The sequence below is a fragment of the Anopheles gambiae genome, chromosome 2 (assembly GCF_943734735.2).
Source record: "Anopheles gambiae chromosome 2, idAnoGambNW_F1_1, whole genome shotgun sequence".
Lineage (NCBI taxonomy): Eukaryota > Metazoa > Arthropoda > Insecta > Diptera > Culicidae > Anopheles > Anopheles gambiae.
Genome location: NC_064601.1, coordinates 55674196 through 55690951, shown reverse-complemented (window position 1 = coordinate 55690951; position 16756 = coordinate 55674196). Strand labels below are relative to the sequence as shown.

Genomic DNA, 16756 nt, shown 5'->3' with positions numbered 1-16756 from the left:
GTTTCAGCTGCTCTTTTTCGCAGCCCCAGCCCTATTTACGGATCTAACCCCTTCAAATTGTGTCTGATATGCCCTTGTTATGATTCCCCAGGAGACTCCCCAAATGGACCCTTTGGAGGTTTCACGAACAACGTGCCACAGATTACACATTCGGACTCGGTGACCTCGAGCCAGCACGATGGCCAGGACAGTCTGATCGGCATCACGGTAACCGGTGGAATGCATGGCGGTTGTGATACGCCAACATCACAGCCACATGCACTACTCGGTAGCGGCGGTGGCCTTGGCGTTGGCAGCGGCGGTGGCTCCGGCTCGGCTAACCCGGCAGTCTCCTCGAGTCTCCCCTCCACGTCGCGAGTAAAGGCATGCCGAGCGTCATGCTGCTCGGAGCTGGCGCAGAAGATGTACTTCGGCGTGTGCGTAACCGTACTGGTAACGGCCTCGTGGGTTGGTGCAACGCACTGCATCAAGTTCCTGTACCTGCGCCGAAATACCTACGCTTCCACGCTACCTCCACATCTGACCGCGTTCATCACCGACGGAACGACCGATGCGATTCCGGGTGGTGCGGCACCGGACCAGAACTCCACCTCGGCCATGATAGTTCACGGCTTCGGACCCACGTCCTCGTTCTTGCCCTCGACAACCAAACCGATCATTACCTCCGATCGTGTAGCGCCCCCGCTAACCACACACGTCTTTAACGCACCGTTCTTTGCCTCTTGGTTCTGTACCAACTTCGCGATACTCTTCTTCCCGATCTACATCCTCGGGCGGGTCGCAATCAAGAAGTGCGACGGAACGGGCGAAGTGCTGGGCGAAATTTTGCGGGGCTTCCGGGACCGAGGCTTCACCATCGGACGCTTCCTGAACCGCTGCCTCACGTTCTGCGTCCTGTGGCTGCTGACCACATATCTGTACGCGCTTTCGCTCAAGGACCTTCTGGCCACGGACGTTATGGCTCTGTTCGCGACGAACGTAGCCTGCGTGTACCTATTGGCGTGGGTAATACTCCAGGAGCAGTTTGTTGGTGTGCGGGTCAGTAAACCATGCCAGTTCAGTAAGTTGATCAATCAGCTTTAGTTTCTTATCTACGGTTCCGCTTCCCAGATCGTCGCTGTGATACTGTGTGATACGGGTATTGCGCTGCTGGCCTACATGGACGGAATTACGGGTAGCCCTACGTTGGGCGGAGTGGTTCTAGCGGCCCTGGCTGCCGCTGGCTATGCTGTCTTCAAAGTAATGTTTCGTAAGGTGATGGGCGATCCGCCCGTCGGGCAGATCGCATTCACGTTCTCGATCATCGGCTTCCTGAATGCGGCCATCTTGTGGCCGGTCTGCATAGCACTCTATTTTACTGGTGCCGAAATTATGCCCTGGGAAACCCTTCCTTGGGTAGTGCTGCTGATGGCCAGCGTTTTACTGCTAGGTAAGCATAGCTAGTAGGAAAAATCAGACTTCATCTTTGAATGAAGAATTGCTGATCAAATAGACCACTGTATGTCTAGTAGTGCATGGGTAGAACCATATACTTACATACCATATTACCATTCGTCTTTTACTTCTCCGTTCGAACCCCTGACAGTTTTCCACATCCTTACGCAGTTCAGCAGTGCCGTTACGTACAACATGTTTGTCACCCTGGGACTCATAACGGCTGTACCCGTTTCAGCTGGTAAGTACCACTCGGCATGCCGTAAAGGACATCCGAACGGTACAACGTTGGAAGCAGCCGAGTGTCTTATCTGTTGATACTATTCATTCACAGCACTCGACATCGTGCTGTACGGGGCTCACTTTGCTGGTATGAAGCTGGCCGGTATCATATTGATAGCAGTCGGTTTCTTTCTCGTAATGTTTCCGGACAATTGGCCCGATTACATCACCCGTTTGCTGCGGTAAGTTGCTTTCTCTCGCACACCCCGCTTCTCTCGGACACTTCTTTTCTCTTTCTTGTGTTGTCGTACTTCTTGTGTTTATTGCTGGTTTTGTATTTTTACTTGAACTGTTTCTTGCGTTACTTGTCCACTATCTGTACCTCCCGCCCTGTGCGCCGGATGTATTTAAGTCTGTGTTCCCAGCTCGTCTCTACTGTCTCATTATTCCTATTTATCTACCATTGTCTATGCTCTCTTCCAAATGCTCATCCTACTTCCTTCCTCCTATGTCTAATTACTTCTCTTCGTCTGTCGCTCTACCCTCACACGCGCTAATTGGGCGAACGTCCTGGACCTCTTTACTCTATGCTCTACTATTCTTCTGTTGTTTCTAGAGCTAAAGCTACAAGTGGAGCATAAGCGTCATCCATCAGTTAACGAAATTTGTTTCGAGTTTGTAGCCCATCGTTGTACATTTGATGACCCCTAAAACTATAGATACTTTAAATTATTTCAATAGAAATTCAGACACACGCATCATCACAGTGTCACGATAGCAGACATTACGAGGTTGTTCCATTGGCATCAGCGAATAGTATCCGATCATGTGCTCATTTTGGACCAATTTCCTCTCTAAACTATATTTGTCCCATACTAACTGCTATCCAGTTGTTCTTGTATCGTTTGTTGATTGCTCATCAATTGATACGTACTCTTTGCGTTTCCTCTCTTTATCTATGGATGTGGAAAGCGTCCTTCGATCTAAACCTGGCTGTCCCCTTTATATCTCTTACCATTTATCTATATTTGCATCCCTTGCCTCTTATCGTTCCGTCAATTTTGCGCTCGTTGTATGTTGCATCCCCTTGGTAGAAAGCCAAGTCTGGAATATATTGATATTTTTTCCTCTCCTATCTCTCTTGCGTTAGATTGAACAAAACGAATCTCTTTAATTGCATGTAACACAAAACGCAAGGATTATACAATTAAATTTAAAATTTTCAACCTGATTTGTTCATTCTACCTTGCATTCGTATGCTGTCCCCTTTGTAACACATATCTTTTATTTTTGTAGGATTATATACATTTGTTCTTTAATGTAGATAATTGTCCTCCGTTCGTGTGCATAATAGCTCATGCTTCAGGCGCTACTTTCCATGCATCGAATAAACTTTTATTTTTACCATTCGTAATGTGTCCTGCCATCAATATCCTCTGACCCTTTTCACAACACCTTCTATTGATTGTGTGTACGTGTTTGTGCGTGTGCGTGTGTGTGTGCGTGTGTACGCGCGAGTAAGTGATATAGAAAAAGTGAGCATCCAGTAACCCTTTTTGTAACATTTAATAACGAAAAGTGCTGTATGGATGGATGCGTATGTATGTATGTATGGATGTGTGTGTGTGTGTGTGTATGTATTCATATTTATGGGTGTGTGCGTGTATGTATAAACCATGCAACAAACCATGATTACAACTAAAATTGTTTGTATTCAAAAATTACAGAAAAACTGGTCGCGCATTACTAAGAAACCAATGTTGTTGTGATACTGCTGAAAATGATTACGAAAATTCGGTAGGAAATCAATCAAATATCATAAATCTTAATCCGCCAATATTACACCACTACCAAAAATTTACAACCAACAGTATAAATCCAATTCCGTTTTCTATACCGAAACGTTTCTGTTCTAGTTTCTTGAGTTTAAATTTTCAATTTCTTCAATCTTACCATGTCACTTTGCATTTGTACATTACTACAAAAGGGAACATACCATGTATAGAGCTCTCACTGGCCTCCGTTGTTCGTTACTCTCACAAGCTTCCATGTAATGTTCATTCTACCCACTGGACGATGAGACATAACGCCAACGAAGCCTAATTGTTCACTCCATATACAGTTGTGCGTTTTCATTTACTGTAATCTTCAGTTCTAGTTGCCTTCTAATATTCATCCTGAGCAAAAACTGTAGTAGAAGTTGGACCATTATGATCCTTGAAAACGCAATGCGGCACTTTCTATACTGTTTGAACATATATTACAGCTCTTCTTTCAAGCTTCTTTTTCTTTTTGTAAATCATTTCTAGTATCTCTCTGCCAATTATTATTCTCATTATTGCTAACTACAATACGCTAGGTGTCGAACTTTCAGAACTTTATTACTGTACTGCAGTTGTAAAATAAATAATTATTTTCATTACTAGACTTGTTTCTGTCTAGAATAGGATAATACCTTAACATAAATACAACCTTTTACCACACATGTTAGTAGCTGTATAGTTTTACAATGTTTTACCTTTCCTATTCCCTGTATCATTTTTTTTATATAATTTGAAATTACTTCTTTTTTATATATACTGAAGTTTTGTCTTTTTTAAACCATATTTAAGTTTTACAATTAAGCAGTTCAGTTTATTTGCTGTTACTTATCTAACCAGCGGAGTTTTTTTTTATTCTTTTATTTGTAATTATGTTTTTGTTCTGTCTATCAATTCAGTGCAGGTTGTGTTAGTTGCTTATATTTTCTCACCTTAGTTTTTATCTGTTAATCCTATGAATCGTACGTTACATGAACCCATAATTAGTTTCTTAATGACGGTTTCAATGAATGGCATTTTCCTGTAGTGTGTTTATTGTAGATTAAAATCAATTCTCCTATATTAATTAATCGGTTTGCCTTTACTTTCTCAAAGCTACCTCTTATATCTAAACCATGCACAACAAATACGAATAGCTATACCATTTTTTTATTTCTTGTAAGAATGGCCTAGTGCGCCGTACCACAACCAGCTCTATAATATTGTGCAACGAATTGGTTAATCATTCTCTGTATATCTGTACGCTATCTTTCTCGTCTTCCACTGTCGATTTTTTCATACTCTACGCCGTACTGTCACAGACACACACAACCCTTCACTTTATCTCCTACTCTCTTTGTCCTTTGCTGTTCATCTTAAAAACACTGCTTTTCTTTTCATATGTTCATGGATAATTGCATTTCGATATTACATATCTCATCGTGTTGTAATATTTCATTCTTTCGTTGTACACTTCTGTGCTGCTCTTTCTCTTCTCTCTTCGTATGGCTCTGTCTCTTTCTTCCCCTGTCCTATCTTCATTTCTTCTACTTCGCCTACCTTCGCTGTCCACTAGATTAAACTATTGATTAATTTTCTGGCGTTAGTCAAATCATTATCGCTCCCATTGAATCCCATCCTGTTGTTGGCTCGTTGTATATCCACCACAAATGTTCTCGCTGCGGTAATGTACACAGTTCTGGTAGATGTAAGGTTTGGCAACAATGTATGTAGACTTATTAGCCCATGCTACAAGCATTATTGAGTACTCCTGGCCTCAGTAGTACCTGTGACCTTTAGACCTTCGTTTAGTAGACGAGAAATAGGATTGCAAGGCCACTGCATAGACTAGAATGCAAATTGCAGGATGAAAGCTATCTATATCCCATTGGCCAGATGCATGACTGAGAACCGCAAAGCAAAGGAAAGCTAACATTAAATAATCTCATCGTTGCATTGCTGCAACATCCAGAGTTCCAGTCACAGTGGCTCAATCCGGTTTCGTGATACGTACTATTCCTTCGGTTAAACTATCGCTCTTTACACAACCTTTGGATATTCTCCCGAACTTGCAACGTTTGTCAGACTCGTGAGCAATTCCTTTTCCACCATACAAATTCAATTATCCGGTCCAGCATCATCCAGCAAGTCAGGATATATGTTACAGCACTATCCCGATACGTTCCCTTACATGGTCCTTCACAGCCTCTCTTACAACCACTCACCCCCAACCCCCACCACACCTCCACCAATTCCCTTATGCCCGCTCCTTTCACTGCCACATTTGGCTGTCCTTTAAACTCACTCTCCCGTACAACTGGTTTTGATGTTCAGTTATGCCAATGGTTTTTAGTCGTTCTAAATTCTCAAATAAAAAACCGAACCCATATATTTCAATTGTTTTCCAGAAATATCATCTTGTTGGGTCACAACGCGAGGTGAGTGTCCGTGAACGTACTGAACGAATAAAACTTTCGTTTTGTTTTGTTTTCCTCTTCTGTTTACAATTTTTACTGCATCGTTACGGTTTCGGTTCTATTTGCGTTCCGGCAGTATGCAAACCTACCGAACTTTTCTGTTTACATTCATATCAAGTTGGTGTTTTTCATCATCATTATCTCTTTATCTCTCTCGCTCTTTCACTCTCTCTCTCTCTCTCTAGAGGACAGATTTCGTTGTAACTTTTTGATTTTGCTGTTCATTTTTCGTGCGCCCTTTCGGTGTCTATCTTTGCCTGTTTTTATGTCCATGTGTCCGTTATGATCGTCACCTTTTGAATGCCCGATTACACTCTCTATGTAATATGTATTTTCATATATGTTTACTGTTGATGGTGTCACTTCATTTGCAATCTATAGTTCCCTATTTGCAAAACCTTATTCGGATTGTTTTGTTTACATGGGTTACACAATTCCTTATTATGTCTTGCAGGCTGCATTGTTGATCATTCAACACCATCACCAAGATAATGGTAGCCGAAATTAAAAACACACGCATAACATTTCGTCTGATAAATTCAACTGTTAATGCATTTTTGCATGCTTTGTGTTAAACTCATGCCAAAATTGTTCTTGAAACCAGTTATTGTGCCATTCAACGCACAATCTCTCAACAACAAAAGAATGCAAAATATTTCGTCATTTGAAAAAAAAAACAAACATTTCGTTTCGTTAAATATTTTGCGAAATATATAGCTACTGGTCTCGTATGCTTTGGTACTCGGGTTAGGCCGGCTGCTCCTCAATCCAGTGACTGATGATCCATCAGCCAAGCGCTAGCCTTTCACACATTTCGCAGCTTATGGACTAATACTATTTAATCATGATTAATGATAGTGATAGTTGCCTTCATTACTAACCAGTTTTAATGATCGTACACAATCGATTGTTCTGTTTGCAACATCGTTTGTGTAACAGTACATTACCATTCGAGTATTGTATTTTTTAAGAGAGCTTCTCTCGCTAATTTAGCTGCTAATTTAAATGTTGGTGTTTCCTTTATTTTCCAATCACTCCACGAAACGTATCAATTGAGTACTATTGAGCCAATATTCAATTAAGACAGTATAATCATGCAATTTTATCATCGATGGATCATTTGAAAGAAAATTTCTACTTTTGCAAAAATATACTCCGATTTCTAAGATATACTTAGAACGACGGATGTATACTAATGTTAAGAGAAACGAAAAGTACACAGTATTGAGCTTCAATTTCAATCCCTTAACATAACACCCCTATCCTTTTGAACAGTTTCAACCGTGCTAAAACTTTCATCAATCGGCCATTCTCTGCACTAAGAGGGATCCTTTCATGCCAAGTATTTCCGGAAAAGCTCATCAACCTAAATAGCATATCGGAATAAAAATAAATATCAACGAAATGGAGGAAACATCAAGAAATGCGGAAACCTCTACATCAGCGGTGCAAACACGTTTAGTAGAATAGCCCCCAAAAAACCGCAACAGCAACGGAGTTACTGTTACGCTTGAGCGTGATGATGAATTTAATTAAACTTCATAATTTATTTGGTTCTGGGCCCGGTGCCTCTTGGATGTACTCCGCACACGTTTCGTTTACGTGCCGGTACGTGGTTAGAACATGCAGCGCCCCCGTACGAAAACTGCCCATTAAAAAGTGCGAAGAAAAAGAGAGTGATTTACTAATTTAGGACAACAGGGTTGTGCTATAAGTGGCGTGGAATGTTAATCGACAAAAAACGTGCTCCAACTAGAAGCACCAGGAAACAGTGCTTGCTCCAAAATAAGCTTTCTATTTGTTCATTTTGTTCTCTGTTGTGCAGAAATTTAGAAGAAAACAACAACAAAACATTTAACAAAGCGCAAATGAAGTCGAAACTGTTCCTCTAGAATAATTGCCGTAAGCTTGAGAATCCAAAATATCGTTTGAGTCGAACCCCACACCTCACCTCACATTGAATCTACACCGTTTTTTCATCCTGTTTTTCCGTAGAGTCTCATAAGCAATGAACTAATTCCTCAACTACTCGTTCCAGATACACTACAAAAGAGGTAAACGTTTAACAGAGTCTCCCAATTGCTGATTCTAAACTGCTCTTGCCATTGCCAGTCTATGCATACAAGCATATGTGAATGAAAACGATTGTTTCAAGCAAAATTGCATCACACAAGAAAAGCAAAAAAGAAAAATCATATTAATCTAGCAAAACAAAACCAACCAAAACTAATCACTCCCATCTAATCCAACCGCCACAAGACAGATAGTACCAGATTGTACTCTAAACTCAAGCCAAGTCCCAGGCCAGGTGAGACTCCTAAGTAGGTTGAGATTTGTTCTCCGTAGACCAGTCTCGTAGTAAGCAGCCATATATAATCTATATATATATGTTTGTATGTGTGTCTGTGCGTGTGTGCTAAAAGCACATCAATTACTTTATGCTGCTGCTCGCGCCAATTTACTGCTTCTAAACCTTTCTTCCGAAAAAAAAAGCCACTCGTCAACCTATCTGTTCCTATGTTTCTCACGCCATCAGTTTGTTCCATTAGTGTGCAATGATTACCATGACCTAACCGTCGTTAAATTGGTCTAAATTTTTCCCCATGTAAAGCACCGATCCTCTGCATCTTTAAAGTTGGGAATAAACCATAAATAAAAAAAAATCCCAGTTGATAACACCAGCTTGCTTGTTATAGTTGTTAGTAGTAAGATACACTATCGAAACGTAGGTACGTAAAGGAACGTGTTGTATATACCTCAAACGTACTGTAATTGGTATGTAAAAAGTTATCATTTGCGACATTTGTTTATGTCCTACACTGAAAGCCTGTGCCTAAACATAGTCAATCACTGTCACACTTGTACTGCGAAACGGAACCAAAACTGCGGAAATGGAAACCGTACTTTCCGGCAAGTACTAGCGAACTAATCTGCACTGTTTTAACCCCCACCACACTCTCCAATAGTGGCCACGAGGCAGGGAAAATTAGTGATTATTCCTTAGTTTCACTCAAGACAATCTTGAAGATAAACAAAACCAAACCAAACCAAAAAATCAACACGATTTGAGCAAGCACATCCGATTGTAAGAATGAATATGAATGATCACTTACATTTATTGCCAACGCTTTTCAAGTATTATTTTCAAACCATCGTGTACAAAATTCTTACCCATCATTGAGTACTGTTCAGTTATGTGCGTGTGTCTTCTTTTAATTAACCCTCTCTCGCCAAGCCAATAGAATATACATTAATTTCTAATTCTTCTCTAATCCATATCTTTCAATTTCACACTAACAACATATAACTCACGTACACGACCCCAAACACACACACACACACCATCGTTTCGTTGCAAATTGTTACACGCACGCAGTCGGCCAGCCTTTTGTAGAAGGGATATTGTCGTTGCCTCACCCACATCTACTGTTCGATAAAAAGTACAACTGCACAACGCACCGATTGTGTTGTATTGTATCGCGTTGCGGAATGTAGTTCTAGCTATTCCCAAAAGACAACATCACTCTACCAAAACCAAACCAAACACAAACTGAAAAAGAAAAAAAAAACCAAACAAAAACCGACCTGCTAGAACCTGTACCATTTCAAGGCAGAGGCTGTTTGAAAGTAGAAGCAAAGGTAAGTAAGTACAGCGCGTTGTATAATATTGCTACCCTACAACTTAGTAGTTTTCTACCATCACCATTACCATTACCATCACCAATCACCAGATTGTCTAGAAAATCCTTCTTCTTGTGAAGTTGGCAACGACAACGAACGCAAGATCAATTGTAGCAACATCAACAGCCACTTTTTCCTATCAATATATATTTCTCTCTTTATCTCTCTCTCTATTTCTCTCTCTCTTTCTCTTTCTTCTCTTTTCTCTTTCGCATAATCTTATTCCATTCCACGAATCTACACCACCGACTGTCTTCTCCTCCACATTCACCAAACACCAAACCTTCCTTGTTTGTGCTATCAATACTTTAAATGGTTTTCCCGTACCGCTTTTATATTCATATTAATATCCTTAATTGCTCCTATTTTTTTGTTAAATCAACATTCTCCCTTTTTTTAATAATCTGCATTAATATGCAATGAACCGCCGTATCCTGCGCTTGCAATCTCAGGGTAATGCGCAAATCCTCTACCAGAATGTTTTGTTCCTTTTTAAACACTCTCCCAGTTTCCTCCTTCTCCTCTACACGATTCTGTGTTGTTGGAAGCTTAACAGTAATCACACTATCCTCGAACGGAACTCTAACACCACCTTCCAAATTCACACTCTTCACACACTTTTGTGCATATTGTGTTCACCTGGATTGCATTGGGGCGACAACAATTATAAGGTAAAAGAAACACCGCTCTTATAAACTATCGATGCTATTAGATGTACTTTTCGCTGTGCTTTTCGGTCCCGAAAGTATTCCTTCTCCAACACGCCATACGCGTACATTATATTTTCAGCAAATTCGTAGTAGCTCCATTACAAAGTAAAAGGCACTTTAATTATTGGCTTTTGTTACTTTTTTTGTCTTTCTATCGGCATAACTTTGAATCGCTTTCGATATGCAGTTTTGTGATTTGCTTAATGTCTTAGTACCAGATTAATTCATGTTCATTTTAAAACTATAGCCTTAAATATGTGTATTTTAGTTCTTTCAACTTTAATCTATCAACTTACACTCCAACGTACTGTGTGCGCTTTATTCATCTCTCTTTCTCTCTGGGCATGAGAAATAATTGCTAACTTACTGAAAACCATACCATTTCTGTTTTCTTCTGTTAACTTTCCTTTGCTTCGATGGGGTCATCATCAGCTAGTGTGTGTGTGTGTGTTCCTAGCAAAAAGCTTTTATTGATCATCCTTCATGTTCAAATGTTCATTATTAATTTGACTGTATTCGGTTCCTATGTTTGTTTTACAAGAAAATTTAAACTGAGAGAAAGAGAGCAAAATTAAACTTCTTTTTTCTTTGAGAAAATTTAAAGCTTCATTCACCACTACCACCACGCCAAAAACTAGCCAAAGCAGTGGTGGAGATGTTATCGTCAATACAATGTGCTTTGAATACATACTAGCAAACAAACAAACAAACAAAAAGTACCTAAATCACTGCAGCGGCAGTTCAATAGTTCAGTTTTAATCAACATTGGCTTCTTTTGTGGCTGTACTTGTCGATTTTGGTTTGTCTATTACCCGTTACCTCACGATCTCTACCTTTACCTAACTGTTTTAGTTTTGCAGATCTTATTTATCATCACCGCTTCTACACCGCGGCTTTCATGTTGGTAAACAGATGGCTTCCCTGGTCCGTGCACTAATCCTGCGTTATCGTTATCTTTTGTGTTTTGTTTCCATTTCCATCTCTATCCCGCCCTGCCCTGTTCCGAAATGCCTTGCCTTTACAGATGGGGTCGTCATCCTCGAAGCGGAACTCCATCGCAGCATCGCGACGTCATCGACTATCGGACGGGCTACATTCGATCGCATCTTCGCTCTCCCTCTGGCCGGGTGAGATGACCGATCTGCAGCAGCAGCAGCAGCAACATCATTTGCAGCATCAGCAGAGCCTGCAGCACTTTCAGCACATCCTGCGCAATGATAGCAGTAGCGATTTCGTTGGTCTAAACCCGCACGCGAAACTGCGCCACTATTCGCTCACCGAAATGACCACCAACTTCATCCGTAAGCCGGGCTCGATCCGGCTTAGCCCAGGGTTGGGTACCGGGAGTGGTCCTAACTCTCTGTCGGCCACAGCCGACGCTCATCGCTATCCATCGATGAACGGGCGTAGCAGCTCTTACGGTTCGCTGGAGTAACAATGCTCCCTTTCCCCGTACGGAGCGCAACAGCTTAAGGACAATCTTTCAAACAAGCTGCGATACACAATACTTAGATGTTTCGTGCACAGGAACTGTGGCACGATTACGCGAGACGCGATAAAGTTAAAAGTAGAGCAGGTGGATTTTGCTTTACATTTAATTTGTAGTTTCTGATTTTTTTTCTGCTCGTGGACAAACAAACAAACAAACCACATCGTACCAAAGATCGAACCGAGTCACAATTACTTTAGTACTGTATTCACTCACAGCAATGCTACTAATAACGGCAGACAGTTAGGTGTAAAATATTTCGTTCGCCACAAGCATCCATAGCAAACAAGTTGGCAGTTTTCAACTGCCTGATAACGATTGTATCTAGAATGTAGTTTAGCAATCACTACACTAATTCCCCTTTGATAACATAACTAGAGTCGTTTTATCAGTACCTATCACACACAGCCAGAATCTTAGTTATGTTTTAATTAGTGTACAGCGTTGATTCCCATTTTCAAAAGGAAAACTTTAATGAACTAGTAATAATGAGAATCATAACAATAGTGTAAGCAGCGCGTGGATAAGCGTTACTAGTTTACTAACACTAACGACAGCACTTCTCTACGGTAAGCTACGGTTACTGGCCATAGCAGACGACAACCTGATGGCTAGAACCTGGTTTTACAACATCTGTTTGTAGCTTAACGTTTCTAAAATTACCGTTCGGAATTGATGTATCCGGTGATAGAGGCAATTTGTTAATAGTTTAACTAGTTGAAGTAAAATACCGATTTTTGTTTATAATATTCGAGTCGATTTTATTCCACGAATGGTTTAGAATGAATGTTATCCAACGAAGCGTGTTGTGCTAGTTACATATTTCCGATAGAACACGTTAAGAGCAATGTTTGCACACTTTACACAACTCACAAAGATGAACAATGTGTGGCAATCGAACAATAGCTTAAGGTACACCAAATTCCATCAAACGGCATCATATTTCAATGATAATTCCAAATACATATTTACACATTCAATCGAGCGTAAACAACGAATCCATTTCTGTACAATGATGTTTCAAATCGGGTTGCACTCCTGCAAGGATAGTGTTAGTTGGAAAATTCTGAAACCCAAATGAAATATCAGAAACAATGATTGCAATTCTTCCACAAAAAAAAAGTTGTTTGGTTTAATTTATATTTGTGTTAATTTGTGTAAAAATAATACTAAAAATAAGTACTTAAGTACTAGCTTTTGGCTGGAGTTAAGATAGTTGGTTGCTCATTGAATAGGTAAGTATTAAAGCAAAGATTCATACCATCCACACATTGTCGGATTAAGGGTATCGGGGGCCCTAAGCAGTAAGACGAGTAGAGGCCCCCACCCGACGTGGCCCCAAGCGACCGCCTTGTCCGCCCACCGTTAGATCCGCCACAGGTGGGTTTTAGGTGGCCATCATATCCGAATGAAAGTACCGCTCAAAAGAGCACATCAATTGTTAACGATTGTTTCCTATGTTGAATGGATTTGTATATAACTTAATACGAACTCGCGATATTCTAAGCTTTCTCTATGAAACAGATGTCCGTGTATCATAATTTTGTTAGACCACAGTACTTACACACAGTACACATACAGTACAGTACACAGTACAGTACACATAGAGAAGATTAGACCCACAGCTGAAGCATGGTAAAGAATTCCAATGTCACACTTTTCACGGAAAACTAACGTACGTGTAGCTACAATAAGACTCAGTGTATACGATGAGCTGTTGGAAATTGTAAAAAATAACTTTAAACATTTAAAAACCCTTACCTTAGTTTTCTATCAGTTTCGATTATCCTAGCTTATGTTCTTCATACGTCTTGCGCTAAAGAAATTCGCCAACACCTCCTGCTTTTCTCCACTCGATTTTGGTAGGAAAAACATTCTTCTTTTAAAGCACATAAACCGCCAAGACCTGCCTAGACTAGTGTGGGCTTGGTTTTCAGTGACTTATGGATTACTCATAGCAGGGTAGTCAAAAAGTCCTACGTATGAGGACACGGTCCATTCGAGGCTTGAATCCATGATGGCCATGTTGTTCAGTCGTACGAGTTGGCGACTGTACCACGCGACCGGCCCATATTGGCAGGAATTTTTGAACATATGGTCGGAATGCGTATTCTCACCATTTGCTAGCTATTATTTCCACCGTCTGTTCTACTGCTAGAATCTCCAAAGAAATAAGATAATTTTCTATTTTACAGTTTACAGTTCTAGAATGAAGTTATGCGTAAACAATACTACAATACAATACCGTTAAATCAACAACTTAACAAAGTTTTTAGATCGTTAAGGTAATAATTAAGTAATCATTAATTTGTTAATTACTAAGTTTGCAGTTGCCTCCGTATTCAACGGGGTACATCAAGAGTGACTGAATGTGAATCATTACCATTCCTGAAATTAAGACCAAACAATATTGGCCCGGGAACTGTTCCTGAACCCAAATTGAACCTGGAACTGATACAAGACAAATCAATCCTGAAACTGATCTTGAACCCAAATTGTTCCTAAAAAACTGATTTTGAATACATACTATTCCTGGAACTGATTCTCTGATCCATACTGGGTCTAGTACCCACCATGTAGGTCCTGGAGCATAAGCCAAATCCATGGAAAAGATCCTGTTCCTCCTATACCTATACCGTTGCTGGAACAGATTCTGAACCCATACCAGCGCTGGATCTGCTCAAAATCCTATACGACTTTAGTATTTGTCCTGAACTTATGTCACTCTTGAAACAGACCATGAACACCTATCGCTTATTGAACGAATTTCAACCCCATACAAGTCCTGAAACTGACTCCACGGCCATTCCGTTCCTGAAACAGATCCCAAACTCATCTGCAAATCATCGCAAATCTGTCCCGGTCCACGAACAGTACGTAATCCGATCAAATCAATGGTGCCGCAACACTTGTCAATGCACCATTCCGAGGTTAATTTTTGGATAAATGACCTTACTAATGTTTGCTAAAATAAATAAAAATTATAATTTACACATTAGTGACGGGCGGGTCGACCCGAACCTATCGGGTTGAAGCCATCCGTAAGCGACCCGAAGTCGTTCGAGTCGACCCGAAAGGTACAAGTAGGTTCAGTAGGTGCAACGACTCCGGTAGGTGCAAGAAAGCATAAGCGACTCCGACCTGTTGGTGCAGCGAGTTCGGGTCGAGTCGTATCAACATAGGTTCAATCCGACCCGACGGACTGGCTCGCACCCGACTCCGGGTCGGGTCGTGAAATGAATCGTATGACCCACCACTAATACCCATCACAGTAGCTTTGTTTCTTATCGAATCTTTAATTCCTATTTAACTTTGTTTTGTTTATCTTATTTTATTTATTACAATATAAAAAAGCTTCAACTCATCGCTATAACCCAATGGCGTTGAATATTTTCGAAATTATTTTATTTTAATTGTGTACGAAAGAATTAAAGAGTAAATCGCGCAAAATAGCGCCAAACAACGACTCATGCTCAATTTCCTCGAACACCAATAATATGCGTTTCGCGGAAACATACTGTAATCATTTTGAAGCATTCGTTAACCCTTAACGTTTGCTTTTGCTCTGACAATCTGTCAAGTGTGGATGAGATGACGTCATGAATTTATTATGAAACTGTCAGCTGCTCTAATTGTTGTTTGTTTGTTCAGCGATCCTCGATCAGAAAAAAATTCTTCAGCTTAACTTTCACTCGTATTAAACATAGTTATTCGACTGTATTCAAACGTCATACCAGTTGCAACTGACCTTCACCTTTGTACTTTGCTGAAATCGCCATCCTATAACGCACTTGGCATACATTATGGCAGCAGAACAAACCCGCGACACTGGCACCAGTTGGTGGAAAGAATTTTCTAATTTTATGCGTAAAGATACGAAAGGCGTTGAGGTAAGTGCCTGCATCGATTGTATTGTCTGAGCAGTAAAAATTATCTTGTTTGAATGTTTCGGTCCGGCTTTACAGATAGTCAGCTACACAGTATCTGGAATTTTACTGGTTGTGGCCTACAGAAAAATACGCCCAGTGAGTTGTGATCATTTTTAAATACACTCAACACAGGGTATTGATGAACATTTGTTTTGCAGGTCACTATTTTCGGGAAACCATCGGACATACCGCATCATTTTGTCCGTGATCAAGTAAAACAGTATGGTAGGGTAACTAAAATAGAACCGTCACAACTTTACGGTCCTCTGCTAGTTGTGCAACATCATCCACCGGCGAAGGTATTTTTTTGGTCGAGCAAAACCATACCTATCAAGATAGATGGTATCGCTATCAACGCCAATGGGTATTCCTGGTTGCAGTCCGTTGTGACCGGCAAAGAAATATGCTTCATCCCGATGAAGGAACCATCCAGCGCAGCTCAGATTGAATGCCGTGTCTGTATAAACGATTCGAAAAAGCAGATAGATGTTGGTGAAGCATTGCTTAGCCTAGGGTTCGCTAAGCTCTCCGTCCCGGTGCCAAAATCGGTCCGAAATCGAAAAGATGTACACGCTGTCGCACTATATCAATATTATCGAACGTTGGCCAAGGCTGAACAGTACGCCAAGGATCGTCGCAATGGTTTGTGGGCAAGTTCGTTGGGCCCCCGGGTTTGGCCACTTTCCTTGTGGCCTGTATTGTGGGATCGTGTGACCAACCCCAACCGCGTGCCGGCGCTTGTTCGATGATGCACTGTTCCAATCTATGGTTCACTGCAGTGAGTGAGAAATAATAGAAAACTTGCAGTATGTGTAATGCATATTTTCTGTTGGTGCCTTAAGCTTGTATATCTATGACAGAAAAAGCAATCAATAAAATGTTACAAATCGTACTTAAACTTACGCTTTAATACAGTCCTACCGGCGTTTAATGTTGGCAAGATCAGGAATCCATATTGAAGTTTACGAACAGAAACCATAAACCGAACCATCGAGAGATTGACACTTGTTTGTTT

At 40.7% G+C, this 16756-nt stretch overlaps 3 protein-coding genes across 15 annotated transcripts in view; 2 read left to right on the top strand and 1 right to left on the bottom strand.

Moving 5' to 3' along the window:
- Nucleotides 1-12999, top strand: part of LOC1274685 (solute carrier family 35 member F3) — a 29320-nt gene extending 16321 nt beyond the window's left edge. For 2 of the 13 annotated variants that reach the window (XM_061652732.1, XM_061652731.1), the window contains exons 3-10: nt 92-1038; nt 1111-1429; nt 1586-1675; nt 1769-1898; nt 3384-3453; nt 5864-5893; nt 10066-10284; nt 11348-12999. In XM_061652732.1, the coding sequence (XP_061508716.1) occupies nt 92-1038; nt 1111-1429; nt 1586-1675; nt 1769-1898; nt 3384-3453; nt 5864-5893; nt 10066-10284; nt 11348-11758 (2216 nt within the window). In that variant the 3' untranslated portion in view covers nt 11759-12999. Of the gene's footprint in view, nt 1-91; nt 1039-1110; nt 1430-1585; nt 1676-1768; nt 1899-3383; nt 3454-5863; nt 5894-7970; nt 8241-9308; nt 9572-10065; nt 10285-11347 lie in introns of those variants that run through there. The other 11 variants (XR_009765598.1, XR_009765599.1, XR_009765600.1 and 8 more) reach the window with 11 other exon arrangements.
- LOC133392281 (mucin-5AC-like) overlaps nt 1-16734 on the bottom strand; it is a 27992-nt gene extending 11258 nt beyond the window's left edge. Inside the window, exon 1 of the mRNA XM_061652742.1 lies at nt 16645-16734. The gene's annotated coding sequence lies outside the window, so the exon portion shown is untranslated. The remainder of the gene's footprint in view (nt 1-16644) is intronic.
- LOC1274684 (uncharacterized) lies at nt 15408-16643 on the top strand. The gene is made up of 3 exons (XM_313840.6): nt 15408-15702; nt 15778-15837; nt 15900-16643. Exons 1-3 carry the CDS (start codon nt 15616-15618, stop codon nt 16488-16490), a joined length of 738 nt encoding a protein of 245 aa, XP_313840.5. The 5' UTR covers nt 15408-15615; the 3' UTR covers nt 16491-16643.
- Nucleotides 16735-16756: the final 22 nt, after the last annotated feature.

Coding starts and splice junctions, on each gene's coding strand:
- LOC1274684 (XM_313840.6), top strand. CDS start 15,616: ATGGCAGCAGAACAAACCCGCGACACTGGCACCAGTTGGTGGAAAGAA. Junction 15,703..15,777: donor AAGATACGAAAGGCGTTGAG/GTAAGTGCCTGC, acceptor CCGGCTTTACAG/ATAGTCAGCTACACAGTATC. Junction 15,838..15,899: donor CCTACAGAAAAATACGCCCA/GTGAGTTGTGAT, acceptor TTTGTTTTGCAG/GTCACTATTTTCGGGAAACC.